General features: G+C 46.9%; 1 protein-coding gene and 1 non-coding gene across 3 annotated transcripts; one reads left to right on the forward strand and one right to left on the reverse strand.

Moving 5' to 3' along the window:
- Window positions 1-7,336: 7,336 nt before the first annotated feature.
- LOC146207912 (histone H3.3-like) lies at window positions 7,337-11,555 on the reverse strand. 2 transcript variants are annotated; one of them, XM_084591562.1, is made up of 3 exons: window positions 11,500-11,555; window positions 10,258-10,569; window positions 7,337-8,622 (listed from the first exon to the last, which is right to left on the reverse strand). In XM_084591562.1, the coding sequence occupies exons 2-3, from the start codon at window positions 10,537-10,539 to the stop codon at window positions 8,494-8,496; spliced, it is 411 nt and encodes a 136-aa protein (XP_084447688.1). In that variant the 5' UTR covers window positions 10,540-10,569; window positions 11,500-11,555; the 3' UTR covers window positions 7,337-8,493. The 2 variants fall into 2 exon arrangements, with proteins under 2 accessions (XP_084447688.1, XP_084447684.1); XM_084591558.1 differs by lacking the exon at window positions 11,500-11,555 and adding an exon at window positions 11,194-11,493 and having other exon boundaries at window positions 7,341-8,622.
- A 7,236-nt stretch (window positions 11,556-18,791) lies between these two features.
- On the forward strand, window positions 18,792-18,954 carry LOC146207913 (U1 spliceosomal RNA). Its single transcript, XR_014704569.1, has one exon. It is a non-coding gene; the product is annotated as a U1 spliceosomal RNA (small nuclear RNA).
- Window positions 18,955-21,909: the final 2,955 nt, after the last annotated feature.

Below are 21,909 nucleotides of genomic sequence, written 5' to 3' on the forward strand. Positions count from 1 at the left end.
TAACCTTCACACAACCAGAGCGGGTTACCCTTGATGGGCCCCTCAAGTGGCACAGAGACAGTAGTAACTTAACAACATCTGTGCTGCGCCCTCACTTAGCGCATGGCATCAGCGCGAGGGGCAGGGGCTGAAATAGTTAGGTCAATCCTGCTGCGCAGTACTGCTATCCACCGGCCCCTCCATCACAACTAGGCTCGGCAAGGGCAATGACCTTTTCACTGTACCATGTACACTGGCTACCCCACTACAGGATAGCAGACGGCTGAGCTCGAACAATCAACGACCGGTAAGCCGAGGGTGGTTAGTCGCTCAATGAAGCGGCTCCCGGGCGTAGGCTCGTAACCACGCCCGGGACCGACAAGACCTTCAATTTTGAACGGCAAGGCTGGGGGTCCCAACAATCAACCCAAACCCACATAATAACTGAAAAGAAGGGAAAGGGGGAAGGGTAGAGGAGAGGGGAAGGGGGAAAATTTAAGCCAGGGTGTGTGGGGGGGGAGACAACAAGGGGGATAGCCTTGCGGGGGGGGGGGGGGGGGGGTCGGCGCACGCTCGTCATCTCGGCATCGCACTTGGCGACGGGGGGAGAGAGAGTTAAACCAAAATAGCTTCAAGAAGCTCTCCCTAAAAATCCGGGAGGTGGGAGGATAAGAGAAAAATAACAAGTAACAGACTCCCTCAAACAACTTCTAAAGAAATCTACCAATCCGAATTAAAATCCTCCCCCTCCTCCCTACATATTCCTAAGATACCTCAAGTACGTATATATAAATAATACTACATATTCAATTTTAATTAACCTCCCTCCTCTCGGTCACGTCTCATCCTTCCACAACCTTTCTTCTAAAAAAGGGAAAAATGGGGGGGGGGGGGAGCCTGGGGGAGGGGAAAGGAAGGCAATACCATTTCTCACTAATTTAGCCACCAAAACCGCGCTCAGCTCGCCTCCGGGACGGGCTCCTTCCACCAACCAGTCCTCCTCAAGTATAACCCAGGGAGCATTCCCGAAAAACACAGTCAGGAGATATACGGAGTAAAACCTTATGAGACATCGGGCGAGGGGAGATATCCAGGGGGACGGGGGGGAAGGGCAGAAAAGAAAGGCGGGGGGGGGACTCTAATTCTCCCCATAGCATTTCAGAATCCAACTCAGCGGCACCATACAACGCTCAAGTAATGAAGACACGTCTCCAAAGCAAGTCCGGATCGCGAAAATCCCAAGCAAGTCCGGACTCATCCATCTAAATAAAAAATGTTAACATCAATAAACATTAACTAGTAACTCAGCATCTCAACCAAGACCAATTACAAAAAGCAAAGCAAATAAATTCGCTATTGGCTGGCCCGTTCCCGTGGCGGCGGTTGGGCTGGATAGTAGATTTCTTTTACATATTATTTTTTAATAATTTTTTTATTTTTTTTCAATGCAAAGTTCTTTATTGGTGTAATCCCTATTCATTTTTATTTCAATTGGATTAAGCCCGTTGTACTTAGTGGCACGGGCAGAGGCTCTTTATTTTTCTTTACTTTTGCATGCCTCAGCATAGAATATTTGATGAACGCTGACATTTTTCGTTGGGAAACGCGATATTCCGAGCGTATGATGTGTTTTGTGCATGACTGCCATACATGTGAGCTCGAGCGAAATGCTGAGAAACCATGTTCTGCGATTGTACAAACAGACTATGTTAACGACCCTAAACGCCACTCAGACTATGAGTGAGAACCTTGAGTGCCTATGGTGGTCATCTATGGAGAAAACTTAAAATTTGATCAATATGCTTGAGACGTTCCCCATAATCTCTGCAGGATATTGATTTTTTTTTGTTCGCACATGAGCGGTGAGTGTTCTTCAGCCTTCTTCGCGAATCTTCGACACCATCGCTGTACACGTGAACATACTAAACACCCCTGCTCAAACTACTTCGCATTCTCGAAAAATATCGAACTTTAAAATCCTTTTCGGCACTTCAAACGTGGAAAAAGTCTGACGTTTCCTCCGCGTGTTTCTTTCATCGAGCAGATAGTGAACTTCGATAAAGTCTTCTCAAGAACTGCTGCGTGCAACAAGTCGGTTTCCGTCGGAAGCCACAGCTGTTTCGTTTAGCCTCGTTGAAGATGCTGGCGAAAGTGGCTTTCGCCAGAAGCAACGTTTATATATGAATGCGACAGCGGCGCATCGCGTCACCGTCAAAATAAATTTGAGGGCTTGACGTCTGCTCCCTGGCCTGGCCATGCAATACCGCTTCCGCCAAACAACAAACCAAGGTGCACGTAAAATTTGAATAGCTAGACCCCTCACCATCGCCACGATCTAGTCAGATTTTATAGGGCGCATATGACCTGTAACGCTTTTTTTCTGCGGGATGCGATAGAAAATCCGATGCACTAGGGCGCGTCGCAACCATATACGCGTCACACTTCGTATTTTTCAGCGTCCTAATCGCCCACCAATTATTTTTTTTTTGCCTCGCCGTTTTACAGCGCTGTTGTTTCAAGCAATTGCTTCCCGCCTCGGCTGTGTACTGTAGAACCTTCGAAATTGCGAAAGTCCTGTATTTGAGGTCCTATAATAAGCCGCGGCACATAGCCGTGGCCTCAAGATAAATTCGCCTCAAGGTGCGGCGCTTGTTTACGAAAAGCTACCAAATGACATGCACCGGCGAAAAAGATAACGTTCTGAAATTACTGTGATGTTGAATTTCCCGCGCTTGCTCCATAAAAGTTGCAGCAGTTACGATATAGCCATCTTTGGCATAGTGTAGCTTTGTTTAAAAGCATGGATGCAGCCAAGGCGTGGCGGAGTGTTCCGAAGGCTACTCATACACTGATGGTGAAATACTTTAGTTGACGAAGCCGCGAAATATTACAAGGGCTGGCCCGGCTCCTGATCACGGGTGGGGGCCGGCAGGCCATGCCTGACGCTTCAACCGCTTCAGTCCGCGATGTGTCGTCCGCGATCCCCTTCAAGGTATGGCCCATTTTGTCGGTCTCAGACATGGCACTGACCACTTCAGGGCACAGTTCTAGGACGTCCTGAATGTACGATACGTACGGCTCAGTGGTTCATTGTACTCGAACAGAAAGATCCTTTTTTGACCTGAGCATGCGTTTATTGGCTATGCAAATAAGACTTTCAGCCCCTGCTTGAAAATATCGCATTATGTTAAGTCTTCCTCGCGGGCCGTGAACCAGACACGCGTCGTTCCGGCCAGGTAGAAAATCACGTTGGCAAGCATGACAGTAGCATCCCAGCGTTTGTTCTTGCTTACTCGCTCATGCACAGAGAGCCAGTAGTCGACTTCACCTTGATCGGCACCGAAAAAGGTGCCCGATTCCTGAGGCAACGCCATGACATCAGTCGGCGCTGCTGTCGCTGTGGATGAGGATGTGTCAAGTGGCATAGATAGCAGCCATTTCAGAGCTGGAGGTTGTGGCTGCGGGATATATGTGCCCAACGCACGCCCCCAAACTCTTACGGAGCGTTCTCTAGCGGCAAGAGTCACACTTCAAAGTCAGAAAAACCTCGCGAAGATCAGTGTATATCAACACACCAGTTCAACTTCAGCGTCGTCGTCGTTCCACACAGCGTCGAAACCCTCTTGTCGCCTTGCGACCTCTCGGTTACGCACCCTAACAGTATGCGCATTCACTGTCAGTGTCACTCGCAAGGCTGCAACGCTTTTTCAAAGAACAGAGAGAGAATCACAGGTACACTTAAGACTAGAGCGCCTAAATGTTGTGTTGACTCGTTATGACAGGCTAATATTCCTAAAACATCATTCCCGGCTGTGAATATTGAATAGAAGTAGGTCTTAAGTGATTCAGCTTGCGATTTTACGGATGTAGGTGAACTTGCAGTGAAATTCTTTCTCGTTATATAGCTCTTGAACTTTTGTGGGGAATATTTAACCGGGGGAATATTCAATGAAGTTGTTAAACCACAAAATCGTTTTTAGCCTCCAGTACCTTATTCCTTATTTTTGTTCGGCAAATTATGTTTACCTTTAATTTTAAGTTTGCTGGTGGCCTATTATGTTTTACTCAACCTCTTAATATTTAGACCCGTTATTCGGCCACCAAAATAAATCTGCCTTCAAGCAGTGTGGATTGTCAAAGCTGCATCTAGTTTCAAACAACCTTCCATAGTTCAGCACGCTTTCTGTGCTTCTATTTCCATGAGGTAGACACGGCCGGGCTAGTTGCAAGGCAGACTTGTGTGCTTGCTGTCGAAGACGCTGAAAGGCACAGCAGCCACTAGTCCCCAACACCTGCTTACCCCAATACCTTCGCCATCTGGTTATGCAAATAAAATGACCACTTACCACGTGCAAGTTGAACAACTTGTAGCAGAACAGGTTGTGTCGCACCAGACGATGGAAGACCATTTCACAATGACGTGATTCATTTAATAAATGCGAGCAAATATTTAAAAATGTTCCTTATTGGACAAAAAATGCAGTCATTAGGTAGTGATTCATAGCCATACCTAAAGATAAAAGGTTGCAAACTTAAATCACGTAACAATCCGACTGCCATTACTGAAAGATCGCTTTATACGACACCAAATACAGCTGGCATACATAAAATAGTCAGCAAAATACACGTTCCTTGTTTACCGATGACGCACCACATTGAGACAACCAGGTTTCACGGTATTCGACACACGGAGAACACGAAATGAACACGAAGAAAGCGCGGTCACAAGGTCTTGCCCACGCCACAAACACGTGCTCACTAGCTCGTGTTTGTGCCTAATTTTCACCAAGGTGAGGCTAAGGCAGCGGGGTAGTCAGAGCCCGTTTTCCTTAACCCCTTCAGGTACCGTCTTTAACAAGAGTAACCGAGCAGCCACGCAAACCTACGTAGCAGACACAGGGCCGAGCGATACCATCTCCGTAGGCGGCGAGCGTAAGATGGCTGACGTAACCATGCTCCATCGCTCTCATTCTTGGGATGGTAGAAAGTAAGCGACTATCGACAATGTTCTGCGTCCGATTTGGCTCTTTGTAGCGTTGTGCTCACGAACGACGCTCCTCATAGCATAACTGACTCAACGTTCATTTGTGGCTGTCGCTGTGAAGCAGCAGCGTTCTTCTTTGGAATGCCTTCGCGTTTAGTGACAGTACAATGCTCCCCAGATGCAACAATTGCGCAAATACTAACTTTTTTGCTCGTTTAGAGTGTCGGGGAAGTAAAGTGCGAATTAGAGTTCGAAAACTCTATGCGGATTTTTTTGCGGTTTCTAGTGGCCTGTTGTGACTACGACTGGCTCTGCTGTGACGTTTCGGTAGGCTGGAGGAGAGAAAAATGAGGAAAGATTTCCGGCTGTTTCAAGTGCCCCTTTTGCTACATACTGTATTGCGGGCCATTTGATATCAATACAAAACGTTTTCCTCGCTGGTAATTACGTTTATGCATTAAGTTATAAACAATCTTTTCATTATATGTGCGAAATTCTTGAAAGAATGTCACTCTCATATCATGAATACACGTCGCTTATTTTTTAAATCAGCGCGGCCGTTTTTTTACGGCTGCACCATGTGACCAACCTAAGAAAAATGTTCCGGAAATGAACAGAAAATCGGACAATGGGCATTTATACTGTGAACCATTTCTGCTTCACTCGACATTACCTAGCCATTTAAGTGGCAATTTAGTACCCGCCGGCAGAGTGGTGCTATCGGTAATTAATTAACACAAGGTCACGTTCGCAAACCTGAGACTCCCAGCCCTTGCTGATGTCCCCGCCCGAACAACTAGGGAGAAGCTTGAGCGGAAGGTTAAATGCAAGTAGAACAATTTCTTCGCAGGCACCCTCCGTAATAGCACGAATTTATTTGCGGATCACATGTTAGGCAGAATTTACATCACGGCCGTTCGCTGCTGCCAAGTATTTTTGAGGCAGTTGCAATCTGTGCTCAGATTTCGGCATTTAGTTTCGCGTTACAGTCGCGCAAGCCGCTGCGCACTTCTGTGCATTACAAGTAGCGACCAATGCGACGTTGCCGGATTCGCCTCATTACATAAGCAGGAAAATCCGTACTTGATGTAGCTGGAAATATTGCCTCCTTTTTTGTTTCTATAGCTCAATGAATCGTTACAATCAAACTGAAAATCGAGAGAAAACTCAGACCAATATTTCTATGCCATTACTTTATCTCACTGCGCAAACACTCCAAACTGGAAAAAAGCAAGTATATTCCAAATCAATGCATCCACGAAAGGTGCGTACAGGGAGTCAACGCGCAAGGTATTCTAACGAAGAACGCAGCTTCACGGCACTAGTCGAAAATGAGTTTTGAGCGAGTTTTGATGTGCGCCGCACCCTTCATGCCTAGCACGGCGCTAGTAAAGAATGAAAAGCAGACCCACATACATCCATCGCAAAGAAGAGCAAGTGAGCATCCTTGCATCAGCCATTTTACGCTCGCAGCCGGGGAGCAGCGGCCACCGACAGCGATCGCCACGACGCTTCTCGACCCTGCGCCAGCTCCGCCGACGTACTGGGTTGCTCGGTTACTGTTAGCAAAGGCGGTACATACCAAAACTGGCAATGAGACAGCTGGTGTAAGGGCTATTTTCTTTTATTTGGGTCGCGAAATAGACAGTAAAATGGAAAGGAAAATTCCTGATGTACACACACACGCGCGCGCGCGCGCACACACACACGCACACATAGCCACACACACACACACAGGTAAGCTCGGTTACACATGCGTCCTTATGTAGGCTATCGGTAAGATGGCCTCCATGCGGCTGCTAACTAATCCCAGAGTGAAAAGCCTGCCAATAGTTTCCCTGTATTGTAAAACACCTGTGCACGTCGCAGACCGCGAAAAAGTTGTCTGTACGCTTTTCGATCATGCTTTTTGCACTAACTATGCAGTGTTTGCTCTTGGTGGCCTTAGCGATTTAATGATGCACAGGTGCTTGAGGATTCGTTACAGTCAAAATTATATGCGTTTAAGTGAAACATGTTGCCGAATTTCCAGGGCGAAGAGAGCTGGAGGGCCCAAGTCTTGCCCTTGCAACTTTGTGTACACTATTTAGGCGTTGACTGCGATACTCAGCATATCGAAAAACATGCGCAGGAATTACTTCCTCCTTGCGCGTCGGTCAATTTCGCTTCGTGACTTCGACGCCACCCATACACTAATCGTATTTTCTCACCATTAAAGGACGCTCAAATTCATTTTTTTTTACCAACCCAACGCCTTTGCACCTGAACATTTTCTGTCCCATTAAGACACCTCAATCGTCCATCCATTCTACGCAGGACACGCATTCGGTGGACAACGACATATTCTGGCCTATATTCATTTCTTTCGCGCTTGGAAGTTTTTCGGCATGTTTTTCGGCTTACACGCATGTCTCACAAGCTTTTATGTCTCGCTCAGTTCCCTTTGAAGGGCTGAATAATTCGAACAACTTGTCGAAGACTTTGCATGCGAGATTACACAGAGGGCTTCTCAGCTGAAGCACTATCGACTCACCAATTCCCATCTTAGTGCAGTCAGAGTTTTATTCTACACCTGTACATGTCATACTTAAACAAATAGCCAGTGTCAAAGTCCCATCAACCCCACATCTTCAAATTCCACTGGGTCGGCTCGTTTTTTTTTTTTTATGTACTGTCTCGGCGAGAGCGGCTTTGAAAGCCTGGTTGCAGTGGATGATTATTGAGTGCACCTTGTATATTTTGCCGTTGTCCGGATCGCCTCTCGTGTTGCAGTTGTGCATAAAGTGCAAATCACTTCGAATTTTTTCAAATCGATGCAGAGGCATAACATTGGTTACATAAGCCACGCCAAGGTCAGATTGAGTCGACCGGTAAATCCCAATGGCAGGTAGCGTGTGGTAGCTAATCACCAAGTATATGACAAGAAATGAACTCATTTCTTTATTTGTTGTAAATACTCCTTTCTACTCGTAGTAGCAGATACTTTCCTTGAATAGCACATCGGAAACGAGGCTGTCAATATGTTCTCCACGGTGAAAAAAAGATTGAGTGGTGGGTGTAACCAGGTTGGCCACCCCTAAATAGGATGTAGCAGTTCACTGAGAGAAAACTCGGAATGGGCAGTTAAATCTATGGAATCATGTAGCATTTCCTAGGTCCAAGCGATTTGCTGCCACTCTTATTTCCTTTCAGCGTAATTAGTGGAGAACGCTGCCTTCTCCTTCTTTCACTGGCTTCCGTGGTTGCTTGGAGCCACCACTGTTTCATCATCAGCCTCGTCAGCAAGCAGAACCTGATATCCTCTTCCGACACGTGAAATCTGCGATGTCCTCCCCCAATCCTACTGGAATGCCAAATAAGCTTGAAACTAGGGCCGTCACGCCTAGAAGTTTTTTTTAATCCTTGTACCGGAAGAGGTTAATCGGGGAGGACCTGGCGATGAGTCGACCAAACGTCGGGGGATGAGCACACAGGCACATAAAATGTCGAGCCCGGCGGATGAGATGGGTGATGATGTGGCGCTGGCATATCTAGTCGAGCTTTCCCCGGACTCGTCTGGCCAACTGCATGTCCCTTGGCATGATGGTCACCCGCCGGGCGTGGATGCAACACAAGTTTGTGTCCTCGAACAAGCTGACCAGGAATGCTTCACAGGCTTCCTGCAAGGTGGACAAAAGACAGGTCAGACGACATTGAACCATCAGAGTGAACAACGTGAGAGCAATAACAGGACTATTCACGCTCCCTGACAACATGAACGAGAACATACCTTATTTGGTTGAACAAGTACGAAATTTGTACTTAATCACAGCTTATGTAAGAAAGAGGAGGGCAGGAAAAGGCATATGCCATTCCCACAACAAACATTCGCAAAGGGGACATGGTAGCCATCCACTTGGGGCAGCAGCAGGGATGTGCATTTGCTTGGTGTTTTATTGGATTTAGTGCATGCCTGTGCCTGTTTGTGGGTATGTTTCGGAGCAATCATGTGCAAATGCAGTGCTGTATTCACAGTGACATGCTGAGGAAAGAACTGAAGAATACGTTCACAGCCTTGACATTACAAGCATTCCTGTGCTAGAACTCACTTTCAGTAATATTCAACAGGCGGCAGCAGAGGCGCAAGACACCACTGTGCATGCCAAGAATCTGACTTTTGGGAAGATTAACGCATCTGTAACAAGATTATCAAAAACAGCTTACACAATGTTTTTATTGTGGCAGCGTTAAGAGTGCGGCAACCTAGAAAAACTGGTGTTTCCAACCCGCTAAGGGAGTCTGGACGTCAGAGCGCATGACCTTAGAAGGGGGAGTCCAAACACTCCGCAACGTACATTCAAAAGGGTTGTTATGCAACAGTGTACAAACTTCTTTTTTTCTTCAAGAGAAAAGGCTTCAACTAGTGTCAGATGTGCCGGCGAATGTGTCAGAAGAAGCGTGCAATATAATCAAATAAATTTGTCTACACCGAGGCCCGATGCAGGCCGTCTGCATGACAGCCGGGCATAGAACGAGTTGGTCGTGAGGGGTTTCTATTGGCATAGGCCATTAGGAGGTCATTGGAACAAAGCGTATTAGATCTGCCTGTAGCGAAAATGTGGCAGTGCTTATGACTTGCGTGTGATTATAATGCGTACGTATGTTACTGTAATGTAATTTAAAAGTTTAAGTAACTTACGCAGGAAAGCAATTTTGAAAGTGCTTAAAGAAAATGCGGTGTCAGAAGCGCCATTACGAGCTCTCCAGGTTCTTTTGCGATAGAAACAAAAACACTGAGGCTCCACTTGAATCTGCGCATATTCGGTTGCATGCCAGACAGGCTATCAACTAGAGCAATCAAGGCACTCGTACACGATTAGGAGACTATTCGTTGTTTATACGCATGTCACGTTAAGTAGTATCCGACGAGTATTCTTTGGGCACCACAGGCCACTGTAGTATCATACGCTGAAGTCGTGGATGCGATGCAATATTCAAAATCTGTTTTCCTTAGAAAGCGTAAAGCTCAAAAACAAACTCGGCCTGGTTTGAGAAGTTATCTTGCCCTTTATCGCAATGCTGAATTCCCTAAAGAGTCAGTGTTTGGCATGTCGCTAAAAGCTGCCGATTTCTTCCTTTCAGTTAAATAGAATTTATACTCTTATCTTCCCACGTTACCCCAAGCATTCTCCTTTTCTGGGGCCGATTTAATTAAATTCAATTTTATAGTTAATTAGCAAAATGTTTATGGCCCGTACAGCTGAGTTATGCCGAGGCATTAAACGACCATCACCTAGAGGAATGGGAGGTCTGACCTGGAGGGCACCCACGGCAGCACTCTGGAAGCGGAGGTCCCTTCTTAAGTCCTGTGCGATCTCTCGCACCAGGCGCTGGAAGGGGAGTTTGCGGATGAGCATCTCTGTTGACTTTTGGTAGCGACGAATTTCTCGCAGCGCCACGGTGCCCGGTCGGTAACGACGAGGCCTCTTGAGGCCCCCCGTCGAAGGGGCGATTTCCCACACAGGAAGTGCGGTCAGTGTTTTACACGGGGCCTTGCCTCCGGTTGAATTGCGGGTTGTTTGCTTGAAACGGGCCATTGCTTATGCTTCTTGGACCAAGTATCACAACTGCAAGAACAAGCCGCATGTCAGGCACTGCAATTTCTTAAAAAAAAAAACGCCAAGGTTCAATTTGGAAGTTACAACGCGTCGGAGTGACGTCGGCTGTGAGCGACACCGTAGTATAGAACTGCGGAAAGTTTGATACCCTGAGGTTCTTTCACACAATCAAGTCGCAAACTGCATAGACGCGATTTCGTCGCCATCGACACACGGCCGAGATTCATCCCGTGTCTGCGGAATTTGAATTCTTACGTCTAACCGCTTTACAGCAGCGAGTTATGGCCACAGCTGTATTTTTCAGTACAATCGTATATGTTCAGGTGTTACGTTGCACATTATAAGTACGAGATAAAATGGAAAACAAGTACTGCAGTGAACCTGCAAATGCAAAAGCAACGCCGCCTTCAAGCATGCGCAACATAGGGAAAAGCGAGAACCACGAAATGTTTTAAAACTACACTTTCGCCCTGTTCGAATTTTTAGCGTAGTCAATGCCAGCGCAGACGAGATCTGCGAACAGCAAAAAAGCGGAATAAACGGATACCTTCCCCACTGCAAGCCAAATACGACGCTCGCTCTTCAGCCCATTGGACAGTTCCCGTCAAATAATATGCGGTGCCAGCCACTTACTGTGAAAACTGCCGGCTGCTCTAGGAAGAGTGATGACTGGACGTCGCGAAGATGAAGAGCAAGCTGAAAGTAGTTTTGTTTAACAGCGGCTTCCTCGGGGTTTTCGAGAGTGGCAACGTAAAGAACCAGGCAGCGACGCGACCAGAGCAGACACAGCGGCTACGTGAACGTATGGTAATCTGCCAGCGTCCAATCACGGCAGAAAAGAGACGCCAAAAAGATGTGTGAAGGTTTGCAATTATAGGAAAAAAAGCAAGCCGCTGAACTGATAGCAAAAACCCGAAGCACGCCCACGAGGAAACTTACAGCTGTATGCATGCAGGCGCATGGAGCAACAAGTATTTATGCAGCGGGGAGGAAGATATCTGCTAAAATATCCAACAAGAGCGGAAATGACGTCATCAATCCCGAACTTCGCTACGGCTCATTCTGGCGGGACTTCGCTTTCATTTGGCTCCGATAAGCTCCACCAGATAGGCAGCAGATAGTGACTGGTCCTTCCAGGAGCCTTATTTATGAATTTCATAAATGGTGCGCGTTAAAAATTCCCAGGCGTCTGAAATTGCTATTGCAGAAAGGCGCTCCAACGGCGCAGCCGCTTAGCGTAAATTGACAGGGGAAGCACCACTAGTTGGGGTGGTAAGGAAAAACCTTAAATCACTCGAAATGAGAGTATACAGGGAGTTATGTTTGGATCAAAACTTAAGGGACTGGTCCTCACAAGCACTAGGATTTTCATAGTACGGGATACCAGTGGCGTTGGCCGCTGACCGGGCGCGCTCGATCAAGGCCTTTTGGGCCTGTGGCAGCGCGTGTTCAGGGGTTGTCCTCTCCGATGATTCCGGTGGCGCTCATATGGAGCAGCAGAATCAGAAAGCCCAAATTTTGTAACTTTAGTCGGAATTAAAACACCCTAACGTAGGCATACGCTTGCTTTCGGAATTTAAACACATAACTTTGAGCAGGTGGAAGTTTTCATGCTCATTCTGCACAAGTAAACCTTACATACGGCTGCAGAGAAACGCTTTGCTTGCTCGGGCAGAAAACGTGTGGAGCTCGCTGTGCCAGAGCAGAAATTTGAGGCGTATGCAGTACAACGTTGCCTCGTCTGTCCAACTAGAGCCGTCTCGTGATCTCGTTCCGCCAACACTATTCCCAGGTGAGTCGATGGGCGAAACCATCTCGCGTGCACTCTTTGATTGCAACTTCAGATGCACAGTATTGTAATGTTTGTGTATTTGACTGCTCCAAGAAGTGCATAGTATTGTCCTAACTGGGGGAAAAATTTGAGAGCTCTGCAGAGATCTTCATTAGAGAAATGCGAATCTATGTGTGTTGGCTGCTCTTTAGTAGCTTCTAGAGACTCATGACTCGGCACTTTTCGTGACCTAACACTTTTGATAGTCATTACCAGACACTAGTAATGCTCATGATCGACTGACACAAGTCATGGACTCAGGGTCATGCATATTGGATCTCCGATCTGACTGACTCATGACAATTGACTACGACTCGACTAAATTATGACTCACATGACCTGACATATACTTTTTGTTACATACACATTAATGACTAGCAGTCAGCTTAATGTGACGTCATATCACACATTACATTTTGCTTCTAGTTTTTAACTTCGTTTTACGGGCACGTTTTCGCAAACATAAGCAAGCAAGACTTTTGCCGTAAGTGTTTTGTACATGACTGAGTTCGCGGTCACGCCTGCGCCAAGGAGAACATATCGTATTGAAAATGCCACAATTCAGCGAACAAAAAACATCTGACCGCATAAAATTACGCAACCTGAAAAAGAGCACGAAACTGCTGCTCTTGCGACAGCATCAACAGTGAAGGACGACGTTGTTTATCAAGTCCCTTTTCGGGCGATTAGTGCTAGGATTTTCAAATCTGCATCAACGCGCGATAACGGAATAGCTTCCACCTACGCAGCAGCTTACCTTCGCAATGTGCTCAGTGATTGTTCGGAAGCCGTCCACCAATAGAATCTGATAGCATGCGCTGCACGATCGCATTGTAGCGCACGTATACCATATAGGTCACCGCGTGGTTCCGCGCACACGTGGTCTGCTCGTCGTAGCCGGGGTGACTGGCACTGCACGAGCGGCAGCCAGCCGACCATTAGACTCCGCACAAGTTCGCAGAAAACTATCACTATCACAAAACTCATCATCAGTCTAACACATCATAAGTTAATGAACTACAGCAATTTCCTTGAGGTGTTCTTGTCGCGAAAGCATCACTACGTCAGCCAGCTCGGCTCGTAGCGTATGCTCGTATGTCGTAGCCACAAACAGCAGGCGCAACGAAACCGTGGCAGGAGCTGCCAACTTGGGTCTCTCGTTTCACATGAAGCGGTTATGTCAGAATCAGCCTACCAGGACCCTGGTATTCAAGTATCCTTATAGGCTACTGGCACGTTCATACGGCTTGGTTAAAGCGGGGCTTTATATGTGGGCTGGTAGCCTGCACTATCGCGTCATACCCTTAAAGGTGGAGCTTAAGTGTCCCCCATATTTAGATACAATAAACGCCTTTACGAATACCAACTAAAACGCCGGTGAACTTTGATGCGTTCAACGGAACGCTGGTTCAACGCAGCGCGCTCCAACATATGGCGCCGCCGTCGATGCCGCTGCCGTCGTTGTGTAAAACTGTGCGAGACGGGGGTCGTAGGCCAGCGTTGAAACTGCGTTGGACGTTCTCAGTACCGGAATGCCCAGCCGAACTGAAAAGGAGTTGGTTGTCGTGACGGGGGAGTTTAATAAAGACAATAACTCCACCTTCGTTCAAACTGCAGAGGAGCGGTTTCTACTCGAATTGAGCCAGCACCAACCTCAAACCACCACACATTGGGGAAGCAGTTTAGACTTGGTTTTACACAGAGCCTCAGCAGATGCACAGCACGTCGTCAGCAGAGTGGAACCCAAGTCCCACGCCATCACTGATCATCGCAGCGTCATCATTGGTATAAAGAATAAAAGCCTAGTAGTCACATGAACAGTTTGTCTTGTCTGTACAATGGAGCTATAACCAAACGCTTAACCACAAGCTACAACCACACGCTTAGCTATGCTGCCGTTGCTTTCGCAATTCAACTAGGTGTAACCAGAGCTAAACTACAGTCAACGTTTGTAAAGAATATTACGCATTTCATATTCACCGTAGTAGTTTAGAATCAAATGAGTGGCATTGAAGATGCCGATGGTATTGTTTGGGCCTCGGCGTTTGGTTATCAGCCCAAAACGCATGGCTGTCAATGGCAGCAAGCTCGAAAGCCTTGCCAGTGCTGTCATGCAAACGTGAGTAGAAAGCGATTGTCATTCTGTGGACGTTAGCATGTATTACACGATGCGATATATTTTGCGTAACATCGATATGTGCGTTAAAACAGTCGCTTTAAAGTAGGCTGTGTGTGCCTCCGCCCTCCCGCTGCTATATAGTGTCTAGCGGCAAAGCTGCATCTGGAAAACAAGGACTGAAAGATTTCTGCCATATTTTGAGCGCTAAAATGTGACCCCGTGAATCGCCTGAGGAAGATTTTAGTACGACTGCAGCCTTTTAAACCTTGTGTCAATAACATTTAATAGATTTTGATATGTGTCCGCGATTTCGCGCTGACTACTATTCTGGGAAGCGAGCAGCAACTGCTAGGCGCGGTTTTAGCTTTCTTCATACTGATATCGTTTGCTGTTACTTGCTGCGCTCAAAGCGGTTTTCAAGAATAACGATTACCGTTGTAGCTTGAGAGAATACGTTGGCGCAGTAGACTATTATTAACACGAATTTCTTGCAGTGCGGCCTGCCAGCTTTCTTTGGCCGTGCTTCACAATTAGACGAAATAGAGACGGCCTCTATGCCATGACAGTGTTCATTCGCTTCGTTTTTTTTCAGTACCTCTTAATAGAGAGATACTTGCAGTAAATTATCCTTGGCTTAGAAAGGCGTGCAAAGTACATGTAAAGGCGATGCATACGATTTCATTTCGACGAATGCTTGCTTTCGTATTTAAAGGGATGTAACGCTGCGCGGACAGTAAAGTGTCATTTAGTTGAAATGAAGAATTCCACGAAACAAATGTCAAGCTTAAGTGGTCTTTGCACATAGTGTTGTACTCTGCATGTGAACGTACATATGCTGACTCATGGTGCTGACAATGATTTTTAGAACGCCGCAGTGCATACAAAAAAGTCACGCTTAAGAAAGGGCATGGGATTTGTACTAATTCGGAAAATTGGACGAGTTGGTGCAGAGAAATGATTGAAATAACGCACTGCGCTACAAAAGACGGAAACTAAACACATAATGAGCCGGACAAGCGCAGACTCACAACTAAGTTTATTTGGGCAAACAGAAGAAATATATACAGAACAACCAGCAAACTACGAAACAGACGCATCTGCGCATAACCGCAAGAAATTAAAACACCCTAGAATTACATTTAATGTTTTATCGCAATAGAAAAAATCACAGTCTGCAAGGGAGACCGAAGGCTGGCTGATGTACCTGTCACCTTTTTCCTGATAAAGTAGGCCTCCCTAGCTTCTCGTTTAACCCGATCTCCACGAGGGCAAAGAATGCTTCCTTATGAAAACTGCGGGTAGCAGCCAAGTTCATCTTTCTCTAGCACGAAGTGGCCACAGCTGGCCATTACTCTATTTAGCAAATAGAATCAGATGAATATCGTCTTCCGATACACTGGAATGCAAAATAAGCTTGAAACTAGGGCCGTCACTTCAGGAACCTTTTTACCCATGTACGTCACGAGGTTAACGAGGGAGGCCCTGGAGATCAGTGGCGGGATCAGCGCACGTACACATGAAGAAATGCAGAGCTGCGAGGGTGAGAGTTGTGGCTATTTGGTGCTGGCATATCTAACCACGCTCTCACCGGGTCCGGCTGGCCAGTTGCATGTCGGATAGCATGATGGTCACCCACATGGCGTGGATGCAACACAAGTTGGTGTCCTCGAACAAGCTGACCAGAAATGCCTCACAGGCTTCCTGCAAGGTGGACAGAAGACAAGTCAAACGACATTGAACCACTAGAGTGAACAACGTGAGAGCACTAATAACAGCACTATTCATGCTCCCTGACAACAAGAACGAGTATGTACCTTATTTTGTTGAATAAATACTAAATGTGCACATCATCACAGCTTATGTAAGAAAGAAGAGGACAGGAAAAGGCATATGCCATTCTCACAACAGACATTCGAAACGTGGACATGTCAGCCATCCACTCGTGGCAGAAGCAATTATGTGCATTTGCTTGGTGTTTTGATGCATTTAGTGCATGCTTGTGCCTGTCCGTGGGGTGTTCCAGATGAAGCCATGTGCGTGTGCAGTGCAGTATGCGCACATTCCTTTGAACCAATTTTGCAATGGAGTCACACAATAAAGCGAGAATACTACAGCAGTTCTCAAATTGCACTCCACAGGGGCAGCTGGTAAAGCATGCCTCGCGTGCGATTTTCTCTGCACGGTGGTACCTTTACGGTACCACCCTGCACGGTGCACCCTGCAAAGGTGCCACCCTGCACCCTGCACCCTGCAAAGGTACCACCCTGCACGGTGGTACCTTTGCGGACATGAGCGAGCTTTCCTGCAGCGCATTCTCATTCAGTCCCGTCGGCCATGTGCTCACGGCTCAGCGAGAAACACTCTGATGTTAACAGAAATTTTCTTCGCGTTTTTCAGCACGCAGTGATGAGAAAGACTAATTCAATAAATGGTGCCCTGGGTTGAAGTCCTCGGTAATTAGTGTACCAGACACGCGTAGCAGTTCGAAAATACCCCTGTATACTCGCCTTCTTTTAACACATCAGGTTTTAGCTTTGTGGATTGCTCGTGTACTAATTAAATCTTTGTGGAAGGCGAGAAATGTGACAAGTAATTTAGTGGTCCTGTCTTTAGCTGCCAAAGGGCCAACGAACATTAAGCGCCATGACTATTCTGTATACAAGCAGAAGAATGAAATTAAAGATTCCATCAATCAAAGCGTTTTCCACGAATTCGTTGACGAATAATTTGGGAACAGCGCAGAGACACGACGAAATCACGCTACTGTTCCGCCCATCTCCAGCAGCTTTTTGATATCATATTTTGCACCAGAATAATTTGTTTCGCTTTTTTGGGGACTTGCCTTTTCCTAGCCGTGGTATTTCAGCCCTGCCCCATTGCAGGATGTGGTGGATGTACTGCCGCAGACCTGCTTCCACTGAAGCTTTTTTAGAATTGTTCTGGCCAACATGAATTCATTCTGCAATTTATTGACGCTGGAATTGCCTTTGCTATATAGAAAAACTGTGAAAACTTTGCCATTTAGACGCTTTTCACCCTATGTAAGCTACGGCGAGTTTATAAAATTCTTTGACACATTCTGGGTGTGAATGCTACTTCGATTTTGTGCGCTATATATCTTTTGCATGGAAAAACCAAATGCGTTTTGTGTCCCGTTAAGAAAAATAGGGACGGCGCGGTAAAGGTTAAGCTTCCATTATCCAACAACAAATTAAGTTACTGCATATTGCTCATTTGTTTTCGGACGCCTGTGGGGGCTAGCCTAAGCTATAACAATGCGGGTTTTTGCCGCTCAAATGTTTATCGGGTTTTCGGAGAACAGATGCCTCAACCGTGTTCTCAATAATCCACTCTAATACAGTAAAATTATTGTCGCTTAATGTATACGGTAAACTCATTGCTCTTTGAACTATTGAAAATCTATGAGATTTGCTTTAGTGGAAAGTATTTATGCCTCCGTCGAAGGCAAGCCAACAATGTCAAGTACATTGATAAATCGCATTCGTTTTAGTGCGCAGCTCTTTGTTGCCCGTTACTGCGTTTCGCGTCGTCGTAGGCCTCCTAACCTGGTGACGTCATTGGCCGTGACCTCATGACTGCACGTGACGTCATCATTATGTCACATCCGGCTATGTCTATTAACCAGAAGTGATAATGATGTTACATCCGTCATGGCATCATAACTGGTGATGACGTCACCAGCAGATTCACGCATATACGAAGCTGACCCCGCCGGCCGTTCCATCCAGGCGTTCGTACGGCGGCTTTGAATTGGCGCTTCCTCGAACACCGCACCACCGAGCATATAGAAATAGACGCTGTAGAGGAGCCGTAGTTGAGGGCTACCGAGTAATTTCGACCACCTGGGGATCTTTAATGCGCCCTGACATGCGCAGCACATGGACACTTCTCCGCTTCGCCTCCATCGAAACGCAGCCGCCAGTGTTTCGAATTGGTTGACAGGAAAGAAAAGGCACGACATCTGTCAAACACCTCTGCGGACACATCAACGGCGCCGTGAGGGAAGCGAGGAGGGGCGCTAGACTTAACCACCACACTATAAAGGCTATAAAGTCTCGTCGCAATAGGTTGCCCGTAAAAGCTGTCCCTAAAGAACTTGAGTTGCTGATTTGTGCGCTCGATTACTTTTCGCTCAACTGTTCCGTTATACCTGCAAAAAATTAGCTTCGGGGTCACAAGCTGTGGTAAAAAGGCCTTCCTAACCTGTCCTAGTTGGCGGCACGTTCGGAGCGGCATGCGCTAACCAGTGCGGTGTAAGGCATACTTACCTGGTGTCGAGCCAACGGTGATCAGGAAAGCCGAGGTTCCTCGCTGAGGCTTGTCATTGCACTTCGACAGGCTGAAGCGTGCCACTACCCCTAATTGGGGCAGATGGGACATGTAATTTTTGGTAGTAGGGGCTTGGCGTTCGCGCCGGCCCCTGCCCTGATTTAATCAAAAGTCAGTTTTGATCGCTGTTTTACAGTTCGGTTAACCTGTGCCTGCCGGATGCGCCCTCCGCGGCCGTCGACGAGACTCGGTTGCTTACGCTAATTAACGCCGAGTGGTGGCGCTAGTGAAGTTGGGGTTTGTCCGCATTCGCCACGGTTGCACCACGCTGTCGCTCAGTCGCGCGCGCGTATTTTGTATCGTTGTGCACTCATAATTCAGTCTCTTTGGCTGGCACGTGCAAAAACCTTAACCTTGCTGGCGTTCGTTATTGTGACAGCACTGCTTAGACGCTAAATTCGTGCTTGAGGGGCCCCAAAATAGGCGACGATGAACGCGTGCGGTACCATCTGCTCTTTTCCAACTGTGAGCGAAGAATTTTGTCTGGATAGCAATAATGTCATTTGTGGCCTGCCTAAATATGCCTGTGGCATATTCTGTCTATAATTCGTACAATATTAGCGGGCTCACTTTCTCAGACTGCCAGCCCTTACTTTTGTTTTTTGCTTGTGCTCTACGAATTGGTGCTTGCACAGAACTTTTAAGGTATACGATTGTAATATCAAAGCGCATTGTTAAGCCGCTGACAGTTCCCTTACAGGGCCTAATTTTTTTTCCTAACGTACTTTCAGAATCCACTGTCAAGAAAGTATGTGAAGTTGCATACTGATGTTTCCTTTCAAAGACTGGGAATAAATTTTTTCCTTGTTCTGTTCTGGATGCAAAAAAGAAGTTTGGAATTTCTGTCTGATGTGCACGCAGTGTTTAGGTGCCTAAAAATTAGGGAGACGCTCAAGCTTTGCCTTAAGAGAGGATTAACCCCCCTTTAATTGTTATGCGGTGGCCTTGTGGTAGAGCATCCGCCTCGCATTCGGGAGGTACCGGGTTCGATCCCTGGTGCCGCCGGTTACCCACCGGTTTCTAAATGGGTACAAGCCTTCCCCCGGCCTGGTGCTCGGCTCTTCTGGGGAGAAATGCTTGGGAAAAGGGGTCACGGCCCAAATAGTTGCGCCGATGTGGCAGTGATTCGTTCCGCCATCGGACAACAATAAGTCCGCCTTGCGCGGCTACAGCCCATTATGTGGCCTTTTTTTTTTTTTTTTCAGCACTGCCTTTGCAGACCATGGTTGTTCGAAACTAGGCCCCCGAAGGAGCACAGCAGGGTTAGCAGAGCCTCTCCCAAACGCACACCCCTGAAAGAGCCGGGCGCCGGGCCGGGGGACGCTTGTACCCAATTTTACCGGTGGGTGTCCGGCGGCGGGTTTCGAGTGAAGTTGAATGGGCCTTAGCCAGCCTTGCTAAGAACAAAGCTAGCGGAATTGATAGCATTCCAGCTGAGTTGCATCAAAACCTCAACCATGACGCTGTTAACCTTCTGCATACATTATGTCAGAAGATTTGGACAACCCTGCAGTGGCCACAGGATTGGAGGAGGTCAGTTTACATCCCCATTCCAAAGAAAGGCAGTGCCAAAGATTGTTCCAACTACCGCACGATCGCGCTTATTTCGCATGCTAGCAAGGTGATGTTGAAAATCCTCCAAGGTAGGCTGCAGCAGTATGTGGATCGGGAGCTTCCGGACGTGCAAGCTGGGTTTCGCAAGGGCAGAGGAACTAGAGACCAAGTTGCCAACCTTCGCTGGATCATGGAAAAAGCAAGAGAGTTCCAGAAACCCGTCTACTTCTGCTTTATTGATTATGCGAAAGCGTTTGACTGCGTAGATCACAGCAGATTGTGGCAAGCTCTCCAAGAGATGGGAGTTCCAATTCACCTCATCTGTCTCCTCAGGAACCTGTATGAAGGGCAAGAGGCCACAGTCAGAACTGGGCATGGTCTTACTGATTGGTTTCCGATTGAGAAAGGAGTGAGGCAAGGCTGCATACTGTCGCCCTGCCTATTTAACCTATATGCAGAGTGCATCATGAGGAAGGCTGGTCTGGACGAGTCTTCAACTGGAGTGAAGATTGCTGGAAAACGTATCAACAACCTTAGATATGCGGATGATACCACTTTAATGGCAGAAAGTGAAGTGGAACTCAAGAGACTTCTGATGCGCGTACAAGAAGAGAGTGAGACGTTTGGGCTTAAACTGAACTATAAAAAGACAAAGATCATGGCGTCTTGCCCTATCAAGTCCTGGAGCATCAAGGGACAAGAGGTGGAAGCTGTGACAGATTTTCTCTTCTTGGGCTCCAAGATTACCTCGGAAGGAGACTGCAGCCATGAAATTAGGAGACGCCTGCTTCTGGGAAAGAGAGCAATGGTTAGCCTTGACCGCCTAGTAAAGAGCAGAGACATTAGTCTGCCAACCAAGATCCGTATAACTCGTGCTATGGTCTTTCCAGTTGTGATGTATGGATGCGAGAGTTGGACTGTGAAAAAGGCTGACCGCCGAAGAATTGACGCGTTTGAATTGTGGTGCTGGCGAAGACTCTTGAGAGTTCCTTGGACTGCCAGATCAAATCAGTCAATATTGTCGACCATAAACCCTGACTGCTCATTGGAGGGTCAAATTCTAAAGTTAAAGCTCAGCTACTTTGGTCATCTGATGAGAAGAGAGGAGTCGCTGGAGAAAGATTTGATGCTGGGAAAGGTTGAGGGTCGCCGGAGAAGGGGTAGGCAGCGAACGCGATGGTTAGATGGCATCCTCGAGGCACTGCAGATGAAGTTATGTGATGTTAGGAAGATAGTGAGAGACCGGAAAGCGTGGCGTGACATGGTCAATAGGGTCACAAAGAGTCGGACACGACTGAACGACTGAACTGAACTGAATTGTTATTCGCGAAATGAAAATTTTCATTCCGTGAATTAGCAACATTAAGCATTTGCTTCTCATTCTGAGCATTTTGACACGTTTGAACCCCCTTTTATATTGGCATTTTTGTTTTCATTTTTCAATTCATCAATTGCATTGCTCGAGATTTCCTAGCAACCATACAACAATCAATCA

The sequence above is a fragment of the Amblyomma maculatum genome, chromosome 1 (genome assembly GCF_055883805.1).
Source record: "Amblyomma maculatum isolate TAMU_Amacu chromosome 1, ASM5588380v1, whole genome shotgun sequence".
Taxonomy (NCBI): domain Eukaryota; kingdom Metazoa; phylum Arthropoda; class Arachnida; order Ixodida; family Ixodidae; genus Amblyomma; species Amblyomma maculatum.

What these genes read in the sequence shown, in the direction of transcription:
- LOC146207912 (XM_084591562.1), bottom strand. Translation starts at nt 10,539, where the DNA reads ATGGCCCGTTTCAAGCAAACAACCCGCAATTCAACCGGAGGCAAGGCC. An exon ending in CTGCCGTGGGTGCCCTCCAG is followed by an intron (nt 8,623 to 10,257) that starts GTCAGACCTCCC and finishes TCCACCTTGCAG; the next exon opens with GAAGCCTGTGAAGCATTCCT.